We start from the raw sequence: 21,777 nt of genomic DNA on the forward strand, positions 1-21,777 counted from the left end.
GGTTACACTATGCATATCATTGCTTCGTTCCTCGAGAGTCTCCCATGTCCAGTTGACTGGAATACAAGATTCAGTAACTTACATATAGAGATACTTGGCCTAATTCTATTACGTCAGTGATTGTCTTGATTAGATTAAAAGTAACCGTTTTCACCTACATATACACTTCAAGGTTAAATGAACAAAGTTCTATTGCCGGTAATTATTGATGTCAGAACCATTGCAGAAGCAAATGAGAGTAATAGAAGACAGTGGCTAGAGGAGAGAGAGGAACTAGCCAAATGGGGGCCCTAAAGCAGACAAGCTTGGTTGCGAATCACTAACAGTCATCATAAGTCTACATGGAGGAGAGTGGAGACAATACCACATTGCAGCCAAGCGTAAGCAGTACGCAAATACCGTGGGAATATTATGTCGCTTAGGGACCATGGTAGTGGCATATGCTGCAACGTCACTCACGTTACGTTGCTGTCTTAACACTAACAGTATTACCTGTAGGACTGCATCCTCGAAGACGTTGGTGCCCCACATGACGACGCTTCCAACAACGAAGCCCGCTGTCAGCAGGGATAATACCGCAGCCACTGCAACAAGAGGAAAAATAACCTGCTACAATGACTGAAAAAAATCACGCCACGAAAAAGTAATTGGTGTAGAGGAATGAAATTTCGGGAATGTGTTTGTCTAGGTAACACATGTAAGTGATTAACATAGCAAGATCACAGGTTAATACAAGCGCGAGATAAGCAATTCCAAATGTGAAATGCTGGTATATTAAGAAGCCTGAATGTTGAATGCAAGCCTGCAAATATACATGCATTGTGTAGTGCAGCTGCCGCATGTCAGTTTGTCTGGTGCAGTCGGTCAATACAGTGACGGTTAATACTGGTCGTGGATGACGCTGGAGTTGTCGACCGATGATGTCCCATATGTGCTCGACTGGAGACAGACCTGGTGATCGAGCTGGCCCAGGCAACATGTCGACACTCTGTACAGCATGCTGGGTTACATCATAGGTATGTGAGCGAGCGTTATCCTGTTGCAAAACACCCCCTGGAATGCTGTTCATGAATGGCAGCACAACAGGTCGAATCACCAGCATAACGTACAAATTTGCAGTCAGGGTGCGTGGGATATCCAGGGAAGTGCTTCTGCACCCCCAGGCGATAACCTCACGTGTAAGTCCAGTGGGGCTAGACCCTCAAAAGGACTCCTCCTTATCAACACACAACTATCACTGGCACGGAGGCAGACCCGACTCTCATGACAAGAAACAACAGATCTCCGCTCGGCCCTCCATTGAGCTCTCGCTCGATACCACTGAAGTAGCAAACGGCGACGGTTTGGGGTCAGTGAACTGCACGCTACAGGGCAGCTGGCTCGGATCGGTCTTCGAAGTAACCGATTTGTAACAGTTCGATGTGTCTCTGAGGTGCTAACTGCTGCTCGAGTTGCTGCTGCAGACGCAGTTCGATGCGCTACAGACGCACACCGAACTCTCTCTCTCTCTCTCTCTCTCTCTCTCTCTCTCTCAGTAGTGCCACTCAGCCGTCTGGAGTCTTGGCTCCTTGCGACCGTAGTTTCCTGTGACCACCGCTACCAGCAATTATGTATGAGCCGTGGCTGGCTCGTGTTATGCTTTGCATTAAACCTTGGTTGCTATTCTGTGATTAGTCTCTCACGGTTATCGCGATTATGCTGTTATCCTCTCTCTTCGTGAGTCACAGCAGCAGCGTGTATCGATATCCGCACCCTTGTACTATCTGTGGCCTCGCGCTTACAGTTTCCGGCTGTGCCCTGTGTGGGCAGTTGGTCGGTTGGCGTGGAGGAAGTCTCCATGGCACGGGTCTGGTGAGGGGCGCTGGCGGCGTCCACCTGCGGTCGGAGTGTGAGGGGCTGTTCCCATTACTACGAGGTCCGTGGCTCAGCGTTCCCAGACACGAAAGTTGAGTCTTTACTTAATCTACCAGCCAGCCCCAATTATTCACATTGTGTCGTTTGAGTTTCTTTGTGGGCTGTTGGGACATTCCCGCGAGCAACAACATGTGTTTTCAAGATGGCGAAATTCTAGCCGCCCTCCTGTGGAGTTTAACTTAACTTGATTATTTTTGAATTGAAGTGCTCCAGCAGAATCTTCTGCCTTGTGGTCGTTAACGTTCCGGTTACCTGCCCTGGGCGTTGACGTAAATTCAGGCAGTGTATTTTCCTCTTCTTCTTGTGGCTGTCCAGCACGGCGTGTAGTTTGATAGCTGAATGTGTAATTCGTTGTGGGCTCCGATACCTTCTGCGTTGTTCCCTTGAACTGCCTGTTGTGTGCTGGTCGGGTGGCGCGGAAGTTATCCTGTCGCTTGGTCCGTTGACTGACTGTCGGTTGGGTTGCCGTTGGATTGAGAATTGTTGGGCCGACTGCCTGTCTCACCTAGTGTTTGAATTCCAGGCCAACCCTTGGGAACTTCTGAGCGCCGTTTGATGTGTTGCCTTTTCTTATCTGTCCTTGTTGTGTGTTTATGTATGGCTTCTAGCCGATTTTAAATTAAAGTTGTTTTGCCCTTAAGGCGTGAGATTGTTTGGACCTTCAGCCTAATTTAAAGAAATTTTAGGATAAGGCCTTCTGCTTCAGATTCAAATACCTGTTTTGAGCCTTAAGTTATTGGCCTTCAGCCGGTTTTAAATTAAAGTTGTTTTGCCCTTGCGGCGTGAGACTGAATGCCGCATTTAGTCGGGAATTAAGTTCTAAAAATTGATATTTGGCTTGCTCTGTTTTTAACGTTTTCTTTGCTCTTGTAATGTTCGTCAAATGAATAAAGCAGTATGTTCGAGTGCAATTACAGCCACTTATTTTGACCCCTTTCCACAAATTAAACTATCTGTCCTGTCCTGCGGGTATAGCAAGGGATCTCAATGTACAGTGGCTACATTCCTGCCAAGTCTTTCAACAATAACGGGGAAGGAACATCCAATATCTCGTATCCCCATTGCACGTCCTCGTTCAAACTCAGTGAGCTGTAGATAATGGTGTCTCAGTCGCGTTCTTGACTAACATCAACTCACCACGTCCAGTCTCAAAGATAACAAAAGCTCACGACCGTTACAGCGTGTATTTAAAGCAAACCTGATTTGCATCCTCGCCGTGGCGTTCCTAGCGCCACTCTTACGCGGCTGGCGCGAAATATGAGTAGATATCTTTCCGATGTAGAAGCACGCCTCCCCACTGTCGTTTACTTCGCACAAAGTCTTCTTGGTGCTGCAATTTTTTCCCGTCAGTGTAAAACAAATTTTTCACTAAAAGCCTTTAAAGATCTCAGAAGCTACCTTAAACGGAAGTGAATTGTTTCTTTTCTTAATGTTTAGAACTGGAATAAGAATTAAAAATTTATGTTACAGAGGTATGTCTACGTAAGAATGTCTATGTAGTGATCGACAGCCTGTTAGCACGATTAGATTTATTTTTAAAGTTGTCACCAAGGACAAAGGAAAGGCAACTAACGTCAGATGGTAGTGGTGGGTGGGGGCGCAAAATGGTATGCCATTTAGGGGGAACAATGTTTTCGAACCGACGCTGCTAATGCAGGTTGCCACCAGGAACGTTAGGGAATGTAACGACAAAGAGAATGGATAAACATTTTAAAGCTACCGAGTAAAATTCGTAAGTGCAAGAAATGCAGCCATTGATTACCACTGCAAGTTTATTTCGTAGCTAGACCTCCGATGTCCGATGCGTCCGAGGTCATCGTACCCCAAGTGCACATGCGGCACCGGGATGAATACTACAGCGTGGTGACGGAACCTGCGGGATACTTCCCAGTATCGTGTCGCACCTCATTTTGCACAGTGTAGTGCAGCAACTCGATGGGGGTACGGACTCAACAAGTTGTTGGAAGTCCCCTGCAGAAATACTGAGCCATGCAGCCTCTATAGCCGTCCATGATGGAGAAAGTGTTGGCGGTGCAGGTATTTTGTGCACGAGCTGAACTCTCGATTATGTACCATAAATATCCGATGGGTTTCATGTCGGGCAACATGGGTGGCCGAATCATTTTCTCAAAGTGTCCAGAATATTCTTCAAACCAATCGCGAACAATTGTGACCCTGTGACATGGCGCATTATCACTCGTAACAATTCTATCGTTGTCTGGGAATATGAAGTCCATGAATGGCTGCAAATGGTCTCAAAGTAGTCCAACATATCCATTTCTAGTCAACGATCGGTTCAGCTGGACCAGAGGACAGAGTCCATTCAATGTAAACACAGCCCACACCATTATGGAGCCATCCCCAGTTTGCACATCGCTTTGTTGATAACTTGAGTCTACGACTTGGTGGGGTCTGCGCCAAATTAACTCTTAACATCAGCTCTTACCAACTGAAATCAGGACTCTTCTGACTAGGCCACGATTTTCCAGTCGTCTAGGGTTCAAATCTTCGTTGCTGCAGTTTCAGCAAACACTGTAAAGAGGGCATGCTACGAAAGGTAACCATGTCAACAATGACTAAACAGTTTGTCATGGTTAAAGTGTGTCGTCACATAAAGGGAAAAACAGATAAAGGTGATTCCTACACAGTCATATGAACACACTCCCTCTATCACCCATCGTTTGACTTTTTTTTGTTTGATGAAGAAGTTTCAGTGTGGATGCACAGCCAAAGTCCGAACTCCTACGGGGATCAGAAATGTACGAGTAGGCGGTTAATGGACGTGGGTCGTTGAGGTGCGCCGAGCGTGAAGGTCGAAATTTGAGTATGGCGCAAAGCGTGTCCGGATGGCCGAGGGGTAAGGCAACAGTTCTAAAGAAGCGGAGCGTCCAAGCTTGAATCCAGGTACGGTACACAGTTGCAGTTCCAGCCAATGCCCTGTGCGGCTGGAATCCATTATTTCCTACCTAACTCTTTCCCATACCATTTCCTTTCCATTCCATTCCTTTTGAGCCAATTATTCATGTACGTGCCCCAACTGCTTCATACTCGACAGAACAGACATCACTCATATCTATTATTCACAGAAAAGTTTTGTCAGCCCATGCGCCTGTGACACAGAGCGAAACAATTTCGAGCCACAGAACAGGGAAATTATTTTATGTAAATGTAGAGTATGTAGAGTATGTAGAGTACAGTTCATGTTTTTCAGACTGCTCACCATACAGTTTATTTAATTTTATGTGTCTTTGCGAGATGTATCAACAATAGTATTCATTATGTAAACACAGAAGTAACAGAAGCACTAATGTGAAAACATTGCTTAAGATCAACAAGACAACATACAAAGGGCGACCACTAGGCTCGTTAAGAATTTTGGAAGTCTTTTCTTTCGTAAATTTGTACTGGGAACTGCTACCTCCATTTGAGCTGCAGACAGTCAGAAGTGGCTGGATGTCCCCTTCCAATTAGAAAACCATAGAAGAATGTTGTTTGCGTTACAGTTCAGCCAGAAAAAAATACGGTTAGTTAGTGTTTGTTTGTTTGTTTATTGAAAATATCATTACATTTACAGTGTCAAAAGTGGTTCAAATGGCTCTGAGAACTATGGGACTTAACTTATCAGATCATCAGTCCCCTAGAACTCAGCACTACTTAAACCTAACTAACCTAAGGACAGCACACGCATCCATGCCCGGGCAGGATTCGAACCTCCGACCGTAGCGGTCGCAAGGTTGCAGACTGTAGCGCCTAGAAACGCTCGGCCACTCCGGCCGGCCATTTACAGTGTCCAATGATGTAATTTCATATAATCTAGATATCATGAACTAAGGCATCTCTTCAGGAACGAACATGATGGTTTCTTGGACGATGAGGTTGCGAGACAAGAGCTCGGGTCAGGGAAGGACAGGCAAGAAAATCGTCGGAGTCCTTTTCAAAGGAACCGTCCTGGTAGTTGCCTTAAGTGGTCGTGGCAGACCACAGAAAGCCTGTCTTGATGGCTGGAGTAGGATTTTAATCCAGTCCTCCCGAATCTGAGTCATGCCTTTTGGCTGGAAACATCTACACACGCACGTACCATGAGGTGGCACTACAGTAAAAAGTAGTTCCGGAAACACTGAATGTTTTGTTGTGCAAAGCGTGGATGTGAATGCGTTTCCGGCGCCGGCGCGTTCGCCTGTTGTTCAGGAAGCGTCAAATTTGCTGGCACGAAATCTGATGCAGTCTGCAACAGATGGTCCCCGAAAGCAATATCCAACGACAACATTCAAAATACTACTGACGTATATGGTGCAGAAGTACCGTCAAATCAATTGCTCGTAATAGCAAAAAACGGAAGTTATTCGTATTTTACCATTTATAAATAAAACATTTCCATCCATCCTTGCTACTGGAGGATGAAGCATGTTGCTCACCCACTTCTGCAATAACCGACACTGAAGAAAAATTTAAGAGGAGAGTTTGGTGCATTTTCACACCTTTTTCAGGATAGGCAAAAGCAGGTGTTTATGGTCAGTGTTCGGAAACACTGATGTTATCTGATGTGAGAGTCGCTGGGTAACCTAACCCTGTTGTGACAAAGAGCGGAAACGGGCTTGTACGTGGTAAGTCCTATTTTCATAAACTCGCACGCATTAACTGGAAATGATAGCAAAAGAATTGTGCCAATATTGACAACCTTTTGATCTTATCTTCAACGAATGCACAGTATTCACACTAGTATGATTATGTTATAAAAGATGGGACGTCGTTTGCAAACTAGCTATATTATGTCATGATCTGTGATTTGTAAACATACGAGACGAAAACGTTGTTTATTTCGTAGTAAAACAACCCAGAAAACGTAATTAACAAAATAAAATTTACATACTGAGGTACTTGGGCATAGATGGCAATTACTGTGACAGTGATATGGTAATTATTCAAAATTCGCGAAAAATGCGGTTTTTAATCATGTCTCTTTTAATCTTGATTTGGTGATTGCTGGAGCGAGAAATTCAACAAATCGAAAACTATTTTCGAGGACCAACCGGAAATTATTATATTCTGAGACTGGATTAGGACAGCCAGTAACTGTTGCCGTTCCGAAACACCAACACTAGCACGAGATTCTAGATAATTTGTTTCAACAACGTTATATACACTCCTGGAAATGGAAAAAAGAACACATTGACACCGGTGTGTCAGACCCACCATACTTGCTCCGGACACTGCGAGAGGGCTGTACAAGCAATGATCACACGCACGGCACAGCGGACACACCAGGAACCGCGGTGTTGGCCGTCGAATGGCGCTAGCTGCGCAGCATTTGTGCACCGCCGCCGTCAGTGTCAGCCAGTTTGCCGTGGCATACGGAGCTCCATCGCAGTCTTTAACACTGGTAGCATGCCGCGACAGCGTGGACGTGAACCGTATGTGCAGTTGACGGACTTTGAGCGAGGGCGTATAGTGGGCATGCGGGAGGCCGGGTGGACGTACCGCCGAATTGCTCAACACGTGGGGCGTGAGGTCTCCACAGTACATCGATGTTGTCGCCAGTGGTCGGCGGAAGGTGCACGTGCCCGTCGACCTGGGACCGGACCGCAGCGACGCACGGATGCACGCCAAGACCGTAGGATCCTACGCAGTGCCGTAGGGGACCGCACCGCCACTTCCCAGCAAATTAGGGACACTGTTGCTCCTGGGGTATCGGCGAGGACCATTCGCAACCGTCTCCATGAGGCTGGGCTACGGTCCCGCACACCGTTAGGCCGTCTTCCGCTCACGCCCCAACATCGTGCAGCCCGCCTCCAGTGGTGTCGCGACAGGCGTGAATGGAGGGACGAATGGAGACGTGTCGTCTTCAGCGATGAGAGTCGCTTCTGCCTTGGTGCCAATGATGGTCGTATGCGTGTTTGGCGCCGTGCAGGTGAGCGCCACAATCAGGACTGCATACGACCGAGGCACACAGGGCCAACACCCGGCATCATGGTGTGGGGAGCGATCTCCTACACTGGCCGTACACCACTGGTGATCGTCGAGGGGACACTGAATAGTGCACGGTACATCCAAACCGTCATCAAACCCATCGTTCTACCATTCCTAGACCGGCAAGGGAACTTGCTGTTCCAACAGGACAATGCACGTCCGCATGTATCCCGTGCCACCCAACGTGCTCTAGAAGGTGTAAGTCAACTACCCTGGCCAGCAAGATCTCCGGATCTGTCCCCCATTGAGCATGTTTGGGACTGGATGAAGCGTCGTCTCACGCGGTCTGCACGTCCAGCACGAACGCTGGTCCAACTGAGGCGCCAGGTGGAAATGGCATGGCAAGCCGTTCCACAGGACTACATCCAGCATCTCTACGATCGTCTCCATGGGAGAATAGCAGCCTGCATTGCTGCGAAAGGTGGATATACACTGTACTAGTGCCGACATTGCGCATGCTCTGTTGCCTGTGTCTATGTGCCTGTGGTTCTGTCAGTGTGATCATGTGATGTATCTGACCCCAGGAATGTGTCAATAAAGTTTCCCCTTCCTGGGACAATGAATTCACGGTGTTCTTATTTCAATTCCCAGGAGTGTATAACTGAATTAAGGTTGTTAGAAAGAAACTGATCTAAGACCAGAGATATAATAAGAATCGAAACAAAAGAGGAAACTAGAATGACGGGTAATAAACTATTCGTCAAAATTGATAACCGTAGAATCGCTTAGAGAAGGTTCTAGAGTTCATGGAACTGATTCATATATTAACGTTCACGCTGATGTGTTTCTGAGTTGTACTGGAATCCCTAGTAGTGAGACTTACGCACATGACACTTGTGTTTGCTGAAATAGGCACATAACTACTAGGTTAAAAGAAGCCAGTGGTACTCTTCAATCTCTCTTCATACTACGCAATTCGCCTTGCGGTGTGTGACAGTATCACCAACATTTCACCCTGTTTGTTGTTTCACTCACGAATGGTGCGTGGGAAGAATGTTAGTCTGTAAGCAAAGTATGAGCTCGAATTACTCTTTTCTTATTACTACATTATTGCTTTACTGTTCCTGGAAAGTACCCTCTCGGTATTCCAACGGTAAATCTCTCTTGGGTGTTACAAAACACCTCTCTTACAGCTCGCGAGCACACCAAAAGGCAGCTCGTTTCGTCTCGGTATTCTTTAAACTTATTCATCCCTATATTAATGTTATGTGGTAGACATTCCAGACGAGCAATAATTAAGAAGCGGTCGAAGACACGTTTTATAAGCCCCCTCTGAGGTAAGATGGTTCTTTACAGTTCTTTCGATGAATGTTACTCTAGCTTTTGTCATTATGTGCTCATTCCGTTTTAAGGCACCATGGAGGCATACTCTGATTTTTAAAGTTACTGTCAGTGGTTGACTGTATCTAATAATAATACTACAAGAATAATAATCCCAATTACGAAAAGGCAGAAGGGGCCAAGTGTGAATATTACAGAACCTTCAGTTTAATGAATTATGGTTGCGAAATTCTGACTTTAATGATTTACAGAAGAACGGAATAAGTGGTATTACGGAGCTTGAGGGAGATCAGTTTGGGTTCCAGAGAAATGTAGGGACATATGAGGCAATATTAACCACACGACTTATCCCAGAAGAAGTGTCGAACAAGAGCAAACCGACGCATTTGCACATATAGTTAATGCTTTTGGCAATCATAACGTATAGCTTACCACGGCCGGCGTCTTCATTGCTTGAAAATTCCGGGCTGAGAGGCCAACTGCGGGCATTTTCCAAAGTTTATACTTACATGGCTATGGTGTCTGTTCTTTCGGAACTTTTACGGCACTTGGTAAGAATGTCTTCCACGAGTAATGAGTGTGTTGGGGTGGGACACTACGAATGTAGTGTGTGGACATACAAGGTGAGAATGTGGATATCGCGGGAGGCGTGCGCGTGAGTCCCTGCAATCGCACTATCCTCTGTGCCCTCGGTGGCTCTGATGAATAGAGCGTCTTCCATGTAAGCAGGAGATCCCGGTTTCGAGTCCCGGTCGAGGCACACATTTTCACCTGTCCCCGTTGATATATATCAATGCCCGTCAACAGCTGAAGGTATTAATATAACTCCTGGCCGTGGAGGTCCTGTTTATATAGAGCGCACCACCATACGTCACATGGAGCCGACTGTAAGTCGGTCTCTGACTAATGTCATTATTCTCGATTGCAGGTAATCGCTTGTCACATCGTTGGTGCAGAGTCTACCGCCATATCTTATCAAACTTTAAGCCTTCCTCTTTTCTGTTAAAAGTATTGTGGTGTTTCTGAATTTCTACAGCTTCTCTGTACATGCGTGCATAATAATGCGATGCCCTAGCCAGCACGCTTGTCTCACTAAATTTTAATTCATAACCAACGTGTTTAAAAGCATGTTCGGCTACAGCTGATTTGTCGGTATGTCCCAGTCGACAGTTCCTTTCGTGTTCGGTTAAGCGGGCACTGACACTTCTTTTCGTTGGTCCAATATAAACCGTGTATGAGGTCCGAGCTTATGTAATTTTATGCAAGAGGTCCGAGCAGATATAATACAGATGTAATTTTATGTAAGAGGTCCGAGCAGATTTAATTTCGATGTATTGCTCATGCGCTGCCAGCGATATGCAAGGTATAAGAGAATCGCTCACCAGAGAGCAGTGTTGACTCAGTACGAACTGTGCAGCTGTAGCAGTAAGTTGTTGCTAGTCTGTGCTAGTCTGCGCTAGTCTGGAGTCTGCTCTGGTCTGGTATAGTGTATCGTGTTGGCTGGCCGGTCGCGGTGCATCGATGCCGCAGCCTGAGTATTATTGTATAAGGTAAAAAGCAGCCTCGCGCATATCTAGTAATGTTATGTGAACCCCGATGTAAATGTTTTAAAAATGTCCTAATAATAATCTTTGTGATATAAAGTAATTTTTTTTTACAAGCATTCATTTCAATTTAAAGAATTTACTAATTTCTCCAATCGATGATCATTCCGATTGTTGCCAAAGAAAAATCAGTTGTTTCCTTTCATAAATGACAAATCTATCGCCCAGCATTGCACAGGGCTGTGCCGGAAAAAGGTTGTTGTAAGAGCAGATAGTTGGCGACTTTATTGAGGTGAGAATTTTTTGCTTTTTTCTTCAGAATGATCTTACAGGGCCATGACGCAGCACTGCTGTCGTCCAAAATTTACCAGGTTACTGAATTTATTTTTTATTGCGAGGTTTAGGAATTTTTCTGTTTCGAGCTTACATTAAATGGGAAACAAATTTCTGTGTGGAGGATAAATGTGAATGAATTTCTGTAGGGAGGTTATAAATGGGAACCAATTTTGTTCTGAGGTTATACTAAAATTAGAATCATATTCATTATTATTATTTATTATAATTTTGTGGGGAGGTTATACTAAAATTAGAATCATAATCATATTATTATATATACAATTTTTTGTGGGAGGTTACAACCGTCCCACAGCTACACGGAACTTTATACACCGCAGTAGTTGCTAAGGGGTGGCAAGCGTCTTTCGCCGATCTTCAACACTCACTGATCTCGGTTGGTCTAAGAAGATCAGCGAGTGTTTAAGAACGAAAAAAGACGCCGACCACGGCCTCTCAGCCTGGAACTTTTAGCTTTTGGCAATGTTGACTGGAATACACGCTTTCAAATTTCTGAAAGTAACAGGGATAAAATACAGAGGGCGAAAGTTTATCTGTAACATTTACGAAACGAGACAGGTAGCGAAAGTTTACCTACAACTTTCACCAAACCAGACAGTATTTATAAGTGTCAATGACATGAAAGCGAAGCAGATGTTGGGAAAGAAGTGAGACAAGGTTGTAGCCTATCCCCTGCGCAGTGCTTTGTGAAAGATTTGAATTGAATGAAGGAAACATCTGGAATGGGAATTTTAATGGGATATTGTGATTCGGTCATAGACGGTGGAGTACCGTACTTGGGAAAGTAGTTAAACGGAGTGGATGATGATGTGGAAAAGGCTATAAGACGATTATCAACAAAAGTAAAACAAGGACAAGGGGATGTGATCGAATTAAAGCAGGTGATGCTGAGGCAGTTAGATTAGGGAGGGTGATACTGAAAGTGGTCCAGTATGTGACCAAAGGTATCGAGACACCTCTATGTAATGCGGCGTCGACCCGTGTCACTAGATGTGAACCCGTTAGTTTAAAGGTAGTTGGGGGGGGGGGGGTACTATCAATAGAGAAGCAGTAAGAGCACAATGTGACCTGAGTAACAAATCCATAAGGGTGACTTCAAATCTTGCTAAACCTGCCCATCGACCCTTGGTGAAGCGTTTGCGAAGTGGAAGTGCGAAGCAACAGCCGCACTTAAACCAAGTCCAAGCAGACCTCGTGTACTGAGCTGTGGTGCGCCTTTTATGGCACACCAGCTCTTTGGCAGGACAACACGCGGGCTCGGCCAGCGGTGGCACAGCCGGTCTACCTTGCAAGACGGTCGAGAATTTGTGGTGGACCTGTCTGGTGTTAATTTCGGGCGCAGCTAGTCGCATTGCTTTGGGGCCTGTTTTCTCGGAGACACCCATCCCTCTAGACCATCTCGAACAACGCTCTCCATCGTACGTGTAAGTGGTTTGGTGCCTTCGTTTCGTCAAACGATTTGCGTTGCAGCGAGTGTACTTGTTGGTCGGCAGAGTGTGTGTGACTGAATGGAGACCAGCGGTTACAATTTCCTTTAAAATGAGCTGGCTGAATTACTATTAAAAGACAGATTAGCACGAAGGCGTGCGTGTTATTTTCCGTTATTGCAATCAAGCGACGTCCCTGGTATATTGCTGTAAAAGAAAAAAAAATTGACGGACATGTAATGCAAGCAGTTATTGTGTTATTAGTAAAACTTTTATTCTGTCAAGCTAGTTATTTATATGTACTTCTTATATACGTGCACTTATTGAATGCACTCACTCAACAGTAATTGGTTTGTGTATTTTATTGTTTATCGATTTCTTAACGTATATTGATTGACGTTTGGTTGGTGTTTGCCGTGTATTCTGCGGTCTGTTTGTGATCCAGTTTCTGCGAGTTGGGGTGCGTGAGTGCGGCGCCACGTCCCACTTCGACGCACAGAAGCTGTGACGTGCCGTCTAATGGGAAGTGACTCCCGGTGGGGCCCCGGCGTTTAGGTGTTGTTTGGAAGGCTGGTCTGCTGCTTCCGGCATTTAAGTTAAGTCATCTTTGCCCAGGGCAGCCTGGGGTCACTGCCCGTTTGATAAAAATTTAACCTATTTCATGTATTTTTCTAAAGGTTTTAAATTTGTTGAGAATGAATTGTAATTATAGTCACGTGTTGTGCTGATTGCGATTTTGGGGGTTCTAAGCGAACTGATACTTTTCGTAAATCACCTTCATATTGTAAATTATTATTTTTTAAAAAAATTGTGCCATTTCTTTAAATCAGCTTCAGACTGTAATTTATTTGAAATCTCTGTGGGTAATCTCCTTAAGTCTGTTGGTTATTGATACCTGCTGTCTTGCTGGAGAAGCAAGATATCTGTAATATTTTATAAAAGATGGCCACGTTTATTGTCTCTTACCTGTTTTGAATAAACAATGAATTTGGTAGTTGTTGTTTAAGGAGTAACATTACAGGGGCCTTGGCCTTCCATCCTAAGTGTACCCCACATCCCCACTTCCTAAGTTACACTGACAGACAGGGTTCAACGAACATTGTGAAGAGTGGTTGTAAAAAAAATTGCATCAAAATTGCGGAAGGAATAATTCGAGATTTCCAACGTGCTATAGCAGTCCAGCTAATGCGTGCAAGAACTGTGTGCAGGGAATTGAAAGCAGCTGCTCATACGCCAAACGCTTCTGTAGGCACCGCCGTAAGCGACGCTTGAGGTGGTGTAAGGCGCAACGCCACAGGACAGTGGATGACTCGAAACAAATGATTTGTAGTGATGGTTCACGCTATGCCCTGTGGCAGTCCGATGAAACGGCTTGGGTTTGGCGAATATCTGGAGAACTTTACATGCCATCGTATGTAGTACCAGCAGTGAAATATGGAGGTCATTTGGCGTTAAGGGGGTGTTTTCTGTGATTGGGGTGTTGTCCCCTCAGTAGCAGATCCCACCCTCCAACATCACTCCCTATTGTAATTTGGGATCTGAGGGAGAATGGGTTGCCGTTGAAACACCTCACAGAAAGTGTCCAACAGACTTCAAGCCGTCGTAGAAGTGAAGAGTTAACACAAGCCATATTAATGTCGGGTAATTGGTGTCGGATATTTTTGATCAGAAAGTAGACATGATTTTTGCCGTTAATACAGCCAGATAACTGATAATGGCTGAAGTAGGACAAACTGGCAACAGAAAAAAAGGTTTAGCTTAAAACTGAATAGAAATTTAAGTAGTAGGTTTTCGGAAAGTATTTGTCTGGAATGCAGTCTTGTACGGTAGTAAACCGTGGACGATACAAAGCGCAGGCAAGAAGAGAATACAAGTATTCAAAATGGGTTCCTGAAGAAGAATGCCAAAGGATAGGTGGGTAAACGGCGCAGGCAAGGAGAGAATAGAAGCATTCAAAATGTGTGGTGCTGTGCAAGAATGCTGAAGATTAGATTTGTAGACCTGATTGCTAATGAGTAGGTACATTATCGAATTGGGGGAAAGAAAGGAATTTACGGCACAGCTGGACTAAAAGAAAATATCCATCGATAGGAAACATACCGAGTTGTCAAGAAATCGTCAATTTGGTTACGGAAGGTAACGTGGAGATAAAAATGGTACGCTAGAGCACGGCTCGAATAGAATAAGTAGACGGAAATTCATTGAGGTAGCATTATAGTTACTCAGTTATCATGAACCTTGCACCGCTTACACTAGCGCAGGAACTGCTTGAATGCGGTCTTCGGACAACGCCACCACCACCAGACCACCACCACCACCACGGATATTCCTGTTCAATAGTTGACATTTATTTCGAGTGTGAGTCAGCCGACTGTCCCTGTACCAAGTGGCGAATATGTTCAGATTTGTCTGCAAATCGGGAACCATTTTCTGTCGTTGCTTGTTCCCTATGCACAACAGAATTGTTCGCGATCAGCCTCGTGGAGCTTCTGACTAAGTATCCAGAAGTTCTTTTCTTGTTTAACTATTCTCTTCAACCGTGCCAACATCCAAAATACAGCTCCTTACGTTGTTAATCTAATGGTCCTGTGACTTAGAATGACAGGGGAAGACCAAATTTTAATTTACTGACCATATCCCCACGTGCTTCTCTGCATAATCTGGAACGCTCAGCCTCTAAATACGTCTCTATATACTTCCTTTATCTAAGTGTCTGAATACCGCTGTATCTACACTTGTGGCTGTAATACACAACTCTGATTCTTGTAAGCAGTTCTTCTGTTCTCTCTAGATGGTATATTCACTTTTATACCAGCAACTTTTAAACAGTTCTCACAACACAGACAAAGAAAATTTTATTGTAATTTAGAAATACAGTCATAAACATCGGCTTAATTGGGAATATCCAAAGTGTTTACCAACGGCGGCATCATTTGTTATTCTGTTACTGATAAGATTTTTATAGTATACCACCACTGCGTATCCTGCGTTCCGTTTTCATCTTGCTTACTCGTTTCAGTATAGTCTTATTTCAAATCTTGTTTTATTGCGAATAACTCCTCTGATTCCTATGTAGCTTCGCACCAGGGTAAGACATAAAATGTCTATCAAAAACTGTTAAAGCAAATTGTAATATACCGTTAGCTGTGTCAAAATGGCAGGATGGGTACGTTCCGAAAGTCAATAAAAACCTATTTCTTTCCGATTGGGAATACGTACTCATTTCTATTTCTTAGAAAGTTTTCAGTCTAGTCTGTAGCTTACGTACAGACCTGAGGTAGAGAGTACAACTCGTGTTAGTTAAGGGTAAGCTGAAAGGGGGTGGGGGGGAGGGAGGAGAAAACTAAGCACAATTTTTAGCAGAATAAAACTCAAACCTATGGAAAAGAATATTTATTTGCTCTACCACTTTGTAATATGTATCTGCAAACTATGATGCGATTAACTGAAGGAGTATAGTTTGTATGAGTTTTGAATTAGGTTGTTGAAAGGCGGGTAAAACTTATTTAATACTCGCCAAAACGGCCTTATGACCTACGCAAGGTGTCAAAACCATCGCGTTTACGCCCGAAGAACAGGGAGGGTAAGTAGTAACGGCCTGCATTCTAGTATTCTTACAGCTGGAGCTTTATCACAAGCTAAATTTCGTTACGTCAGTAACACAACAGTGTTGAATACTGACCGCCACTTATGTTTGACAGTACTTCTGGCACACTTTGATAACATTTCGTAAAATTGCGCCACAGCGGGCAGTTATAATTCTGATGTTGCATTTTTTCGTAAATGCTTTTGAAACTATGTCGTCTATTTTGTATATCTTATGGCTCGTTTATTCTGGCACCTTTTGAAACAAAATCCAACAGCAAGGACAATCTCTTCTCATAAGGCACTGCTGGCTCTGAAGTCTAGTTGTGTACGACAAACAATTTTTCGCAAGTTGGTATTTATTTATATCGTTCTCATCACCAAAATTGCTGCTAATAACACATTCTCTCATGTCGTTAGCGGGAGACAGTTGTCCATGACCATCCTGCGTTATTCGCGTGTACGTCATTTCACCTGTCCCGTCAGGTCCTCGTTTTCCTTCACATTCCCATCGTCAATGAATTTAATGTAGGTAGTAGTAAGGCATCGTGATTGTCGGGAAGGACGACATTTTCCGCCATCACTTTCCGTGCTTGCACTCCAACTGAACTGGAAGCTAATTGAGCTGCAATGTGGCCGCACCTAGCAATGCGATCAACTAAGCTGCAGCTGCGGCCGAGTCTACGGTCCGCTTTGTCGAGTAAAACATGCAAATACTTTCTACTGTCACATTTTTAGGAGTTTCTGATACTGACAGGTAACACGAGAAAAATACTTCGCGAAGTACGAAGCTGCCAGAAGCTCTTAGGAACCAGAGCCATCTGAAGTTTTCAGTTGCACATAAAACCACGGTTAACAGCGAAATACATTGCCCGACAGAGAAAGAGGAGCATCTACATCTACATTTATACTCCTCAAGCCACCCAACGGTGTGTGACGGAGGGAACTTTACGTGCCACTGTCATTACCTCCCTTTCCTGTTCCAGTCGCATTGGTTGGCGGGAAGAACGACTGCCGGAAAGCCTCTGTGCGCGCTCGAATCCCTCTAATTTTACATTCGTGATCTCCTCGGGAGGTATAAGTAGGGGGAAGCAATATATTCGATACCTCATCCAGAAACGCACCCTCTAGAAACCTGGACAGCAAGCTACACCGCGATGCAGAGCGCCTCTCTTGCAGAGTCTGCCACTTGAGTTTGCTAAACATCTCCGTAACGCTATCACGCTTACCAAATAACCCTGTGACGAAACGCGCCTCTCTTCTTTGGATCTTCTCTATCTCCTCTGTCAACCCGACCTGGTACGGATCCCACACTGATGAGCAATACTCAAGTATAGGTCGAACGAGTGTTTTGTAAGCCACCTCCTTTGTTGATGGACTAAATTTTCTAAGGACTCTCCCAATGAATCTCAGCCAGGCGCCCGCCTTACCAACAATTAATTTTATATGATAGTTCCACTTCAAATCGTTCCGTACGCATGTTGTTGTTGTGGTCTTCAGTCCTGAGACTGGTTTGATGCAGCTCTCCATGCTAATCTATCCTGTGCAAGCTTCTTCATCTCCCAGTACCTACTGTAACCTACATCCTTCTGAATCTGCTTAGTGCATTCATCTCTTTCTCTCCCTCTACGATTTTTACCCTCCACGCTGCCATCCAGTACTAAATTGGTGATCCCTCGATGTCTCAGAACATGTCCTACCAACCGATCCCTTCTTATAGTCAAGTTGTGCCACAAACTTCTCTTCTCCCCAATCCTATTCAATACCTCCTCATTAGTTACGTGACCTACCCACCCAATCTTCAACATTCTTCTGTAGCACCACATTTCGAAAGCTTCTATTCTCTTCTTGTCCAAACTATTTACTGTCCATGTTTCACTTTCATACATGGCTACACTCCATACAAATACTTTCAGAAACGACTTCCTGACACTTAAACCTATACTCGATGTTAACAAATTTTTCTTCTTCAGAAACGCTTTCCTTGCCATTGCCAGTCTACATTTTATATCCTCTCTACTTCGACCATCATCAGTTATTTTGCTCCCCAAATAGCAAAACTCCTTTACTACTGTAAGTGTCTCCTTTCTTAATCTAATTCCCTCAGCATCACCCGATTTAATTTGACTACATTCTATTATCCTCGTTTTGCTTTTGTTGATGTTCATCTTATATCCTCCTTTCAAGACACTGTCCATTCCGTTTAACTGCTCTTCCAAGTCCTTTGCTGTCTCTGACAGAATTACAATGTCATCGGCGAACCTCAGAGTTTTTATTTCTTCTCCCTGGTTTTTAATACCTACTCCAAATTTTTCTTTTGTTTCCTTTACTGCTTGCTCAATATACAGATTGAATAACATCGGGGAGAGGCTACAACCCTGTCTCACTCCCTTCCCAACCACTGCTTCCCTTTCATGTACCTCGACTCTTATAATTGCCATCTGGTTTCTGTACAAATTGTAAATAGCCTTTCGCTCCCTGCCGATTCTCCGGCAAGGTCCCGACAGTCACAGAGGGCGGGCCTATTAGTTATAGGGAGCTCCAACGTTAGGCGGGTTATGGAGCCCCTCAGGAAAATAGCGGGTAGGTCGGGGAAGAATGCCAGTGTGCACTCGGTGTGCTTGCCGGGGGGTCTCGTCCGTAATGTGGAGGAGGCCCTTCCGGCAGCTATTGAACGCACTGGGTGTGACCGGCTGCAGATAGTAGCACATGTCGGAACGAATGACGCCTGCCGCTTGGGTTCTGAGGCCATCCTTGGTTCCTTCCGGCGGCTGGCTGATTTGGTGAAGACAACCAGCATCGCACGCGGAGTGCAAGCTGAGCTTAATATCTGCAGCATAGTGCCCAGAGTCGATCGCGGTCCTCTGGTTTGGAGCCGTGTGGAGGGTCTAAACCAGAGGCTCAGACGACTCTGCGACTATAATGGTTGCAAGTTCATCGACCTCCGTTATTGGGTGGAGAACTGTAGGGCCCCCCTAGACAGGTCAGGCGTGCACTACACACCGGAAGCAGCTACTAGGGTAGCAGAGTACGTATGGCGTGCACACGGGGGTTTTTTTAGGTTAGAGGGACCCCCCCTTGGGCGAAACGATAAAATACCTGACGGCTTACCAGAGAGGACATTATCATCGTTGATAAAGAACGTCCGTCCTCAGAGACCAAAAACAGGAAAAGTTAACGTAATATTGGTAAACTGCAGGAGTATCCAGGGCAAGGTTCCTGAATTAGTATCTCTTATTGAAGGAAATAGTGCGCATATAGTATTAGGAACGGAAAGTTGGTTAAAACCGGAAGTGAACAGTAACGAAATCCTAGACACAGAATGGAATATATACCGCAAGGATAGGATAAACGCCAATGGTGGAGGAGTATTTATAGCAGTAAAGAATTCAATAATATCCAGTGAAGTTATTAGCGAATGCGAATGTGAAATAATCTGGGTTAAGTTAAGTATCAAAGGTGGGTCAGATATGATAGTCGGATGCTTCTATAGACCACCTGCATCAGCAACCGTAGTAGTTGAGCGCCTCAGAGAGAACCTGCAGAACGTCGTGAAGAAGTTTCGTGATCATACTATTGTAATAGGGGGAGACTTCAATCTACCAGGTATAGAATGGGATAGTCACACAATCAGAACTGGAGCCAGGGACAGAGACTCTTGTGACATTATCCTGACTGCCTTGTCCGAGAATTACTTCGAGCAGATAGTTAGAGAACCAACTCGTGAAGCTAACGTTTTAGACCTCATAGCAACAAATAGACCGGAACTTTTCGACTCCGTGAATGTAGAAGAGGGTATCAGTGATCATAAGTCAGTGGTTGCATCAATGACTACAAGTGTAATAAGAAATGCCAAGAAAGGAAGGAAAATATATTTACTTAACAAGAGTGATAGGGCACAAATCGCAGAATATCTGAGTGACCACCATCAAACGTTCATTTCTGAAGAAGAGGATGTGGAACAAAAATGGAAAAAATTCAGAAACATCGTCCAGTACGCCTTAGATAAGTTCGTACCGACTAAGGTCCAAAGCGAGGGGAAAGATCCACCGTGGTATAACAATCATGTACGAAAGGTACTACGGAAACAAAGAAAGCTTCATCATAGGTTTAAGAGTAGTCGAATCATAGCTGATAAGGAAAAGCTGAACGAAGCGAAAAAGAGCGTAAAGAGAGCAATGAGAGAAGCATTCAACGAATTCGAACATAAAACATTGGCAAACAATCTAAACAAGAACCCTAAAAAGTTTTGGTCATATGTAAAATCGGTAAGCGGATCTAAATCCCCTATTCAGTCACTCGTTGACCACGATGGCACCGAAACAGAGGACGACCGAAGAAAGGCAGAAATACTGAATTCAGTGTTCCGAAACTGTTTCACTGCGGAAAATCGTAACACGGTCCCTGACTTCAGCCGTCGCACGGACGCCAAAATGGAAAATATTGAAATAAACGATATCGGAATTGAAAAACAACTGCTATCACTTAGTAGCGGAAAAGCATCCGGACCAGACGAGATACCCTTAAGATTCTACAGTGATTATGCTAAAGAACTTGCCCCCTTTCTATCAGCAATTTATCGTAGATCGCTGGAAGAACGTAAAGTACCTAGCGACTGGAAGAAAGCGCAGGTCGTTCCCATTTTCAAGAAGGGTCATAAATCAGATGCGAATAATTATAGGCCTATTTCGCTTACGTCAATCTGTTGTAGAATAATGGAACATGTTTTGTGTTCTCGTATTATGACGTTCTTAGATAATACAAATCTCCTTCATCATAACCAACATGGATTCCGCAAACAGAGATCATGTGAAACTCAGCTCGCCCTATTTGCCCAAGAAATTCACAGTGCCGTAGACACTGGCGAGCAGATTGATGCCGTATTCCTGGACTTCAGGAAGGCATTTGATACGGTTCCGCACTTACGTTTAGTGAAAAAAATACGAGCTTACGGAATATCGGACCAGGTTTGTGATTGGATTCAGGATTTCCTAGAAGAAAGAACACAACATGTCATTCTTAACGGTTCAAAATCTGCAGATGTAGAGGTAATTTCGGGAGTACCGCAGGGAAGCGTGATAGGACCTTTATTGTTTACAATATACATAAATGACTTAGTTGACAACATCGGTAGCTCCGTGAGGCTATTTGCAGATGACACGGTTGTCTACAAGAAAGTAGCAACATCAGAAGACTCGTACGTACTCCAGGAGGACCTGCAGAGGATTAATGCATGGTGCGACAGCTGGCAGCTTTCCCTAAACGTAGATAAATGTAATATAATGCGCATACATAGGGGCAGAAATCCATTCCAGTACGATTATGCCATAGGTGGTAAATCATTGGAAGCGGTAACGACCGTAAAATACTTAGGAGTTACTATCCGGAGCGATCTGAAGTGGAATGATCACATAAATAGTGGGAAAAGCAGGCGCCAGGTTGAGATTCATAGGAAGAATTCTAAGAAAATGTGACTCATCGACGAAAGAAGTAGCTTACAAAACGCTTGTTCGTCCGATTCTTGAGTATTGCTCATCAGTATGGGACCCTTACCAGGTTGGATTAATAGAAGAGATAGACATGATCCAGCGAAAAGCAGCGCGATTCGTCATGGGGACATTTAGTCAGCGCGAGAGCGTTACGGAGATGCTGAACAAGCTCCAGTGGCGGACACTTCAAGAAAGGCGTTACGCAATACGGAGAGG

General features: G+C 44.5%; 1 protein-coding gene across 1 annotated transcript in view; it reads right to left on the reverse strand.

The window, feature by feature from the left end:
* LOC126419020 (lysosome membrane protein 2-like) overlaps positions 1-21,777 on the reverse strand; it is a 415,667-nt gene that overhangs the window by 224,498 nt on the left and 169,392 nt on the right. Inside the window, exon 2 of the mRNA XM_050086076.1 lies at positions 493-584. Coding sequence (XP_049942033.1) covers positions 493-584 — 92 coding nt within the window. The remainder of the gene's footprint in view (positions 1-492; positions 585-21,777) is intronic.

Source organism: Schistocerca serialis, chromosome 9 (genome assembly GCF_023864345.2).
Source record: "Schistocerca serialis cubense isolate TAMUIC-IGC-003099 chromosome 9, iqSchSeri2.2, whole genome shotgun sequence".
Lineage (NCBI taxonomy): Eukaryota > Metazoa > Arthropoda > Insecta > Orthoptera > Acrididae > Schistocerca > Schistocerca serialis.